The 1,850-nt window shown below is 38.5% G+C and overlaps 1 protein-coding gene across 1 annotated transcript; it reads left to right on the top strand.

Annotated features, from left to right (window-relative positions):
- Nucleotides 1–1,241: 1,241 nt before the first annotated feature.
- Nucleotides 1,242–1,798, top strand: LOC108381809 (uncharacterized; the record flags this gene model as incomplete). The annotated part of the gene is made up of 1 exon (XM_017638207.1): nt 1,242–1,798. A coding segment is annotated over one exon (557 nt), but the record flags the coding sequence as incomplete, so codon positions are not given.
- Nucleotides 1,799–1,850: the final 52 nt, after the last annotated feature.

The following is a 1,850-nucleotide window of genomic DNA, read 5'->3' as shown; positions in this document are numbered from 1 at the left end:
ATGTTCTGACCGACATCGAAAACATGTTTTCGTTGCTTAAACTAGTTTTCGACCTAAAACATGTGTTTTCGTCCATGTAAAATCTTTCAAACGAAAACCAGTTTTCGCTGAAAACTATTTGAAAACTCACGTTCCACTCGTTCCAATCGGTGTCTTCACTAGTTTTTTTCGATTATTTATCGAAGTGGAAGTCATATTTTATCATCTTTAATGCGCTATTTCGTATTTATTGTTAATTGGCTGGCCAAAGTAAAATAAGATTGAAAGTAAGAGGTTGCTAATGAAAAGAAAATGTGGGAAAAGCATTTTGGTTTTGTTTTTGTGTAGCAAAACTGCAATGAGAGAACAGCCTTCAGCCCACAATTCCAAAACTCGTTTTCAAAGTGTTTTCGTTGTCGGTCAGAACATGGTTTCAGAAAACAAAGGTTATACTATATAATGACTTAGGTGTAAATACTCGGTTTTTTCCCAATGTTTGGTCAGATTTTTTCATTGTTCGAAAAATTCTTTTCGCGAAATTATGCAAAAAGAAGCTGAAAATTAAAAACTAAGAAAATTTAAAAATTACATATATTTGCAAAGTCGCTCGAAAAGATCAAATCATATATTCGAAAACTACATAAAATTATTTAAAACATTCCTCTAATTTCAAGACCTGACGAACCGTACTCACACTTTTTTTTCCAAAAATCTTTAGCATCTACATTTCAAAGCAAATTTTTTGGTAAGAGGATAGGAAAGTACCAAATAAATGANTATTGTATAAAGAATTTTATGTAAGTTTAATCTGGCAATGATTGTATGTAAGTTTAGTCTGGCAATGCTTTCATATCTTTGACAGTTCGATATTGTAACGTATGTTTGTCCTTGTCTTGCATATTGCCAAAATTGCCAAAGCGTTGTAAGAAAATGCTATAAAAGCCGACACTTTGCTTAAGATCGTTCATTTGTGTTCTGGCGATCAGGAGTAAGCAGACTTGCAGTGTGGAGTGCGCAAGGAACGTGGCGAGCGATAGTACGCCGTTCTAAGTGTTCACCACATAAGCATATATTTAAGCAAGATGGTTGCCATGTTAGATGAACAGCGATGGCTGGTCTCTACATTGCAATTGGCGTTTGCTCTGCTGCTACTGACCGCTAGCACTACTTCCTTTGTAGAAAATCAGTGAAATTGTGAACCCACGTTAAACTACCTTAAAATAAATTACCCTTAAACACAACAAAACTTGTTTTGTTACAAGTGGCGCCCAACATAGTGGCCAATTTTACCGATTATTTTCTGAGGCGAAGTCCAAGACTGCAAAGCAACTTGACTTTAGCGCTTACCAACGAACAATTCGAGCGTTTGATGGGCGCAGTACATACTAGCAACAACCGTGTGGGAACTTTTTCCACGTGCACTGCCCGCTATAACGGCGAGCGTAATCCAACAAAAGTTGAGGAGTTTATTGCCGCAATTTCCACATTCAAAATGCTGGAAAAAATCAATGATTGCGATGCAATCAACGGAATGCCAATGTTACTCGAAGGTGACGCTGCTGAGTGGTGGCGTGGCATAAAGGATAATGTTACTGATTTTGTTGACGTCGTATGTAAGCTGCGCGAAAGTTTTTCACCCGCAAGACCCGCATGGCGAATTTATTACGAGATTTTTGAGCTGAAGCAACAAAAGAACGAACCTACGGATACCTTTATTCGGAGGAAGCGAGCGCTATTTTCACAGCTGAAGAATGTTCCTGCCGAAGCAGAGCAACCAGATATGCTGTTCGGAATGTTGCACGCACAGATCCGGGAAAGAGTGAGCCGACAAAAGGTTTCCAGCTACGAAGAATTGCTCAATGAAGCTCGGG

Source organism: Rhagoletis zephyria, unplaced genomic scaffold (genome assembly GCF_001687245.7).
Source record: "Rhagoletis zephyria isolate East Lansing unplaced genomic scaffold, Rhagoletis_zephyria_1.1 Rzeph_scaffold_23904, whole genome shotgun sequence".
NCBI classification, from domain to species: domain Eukaryota; kingdom Metazoa; phylum Arthropoda; class Insecta; order Diptera; family Tephritidae; genus Rhagoletis; species Rhagoletis zephyria.
The sequence above is the reverse complement of the archived record's forward strand: the minus strand, read 5'-3'. Positions and strand labels throughout refer to the sequence as shown.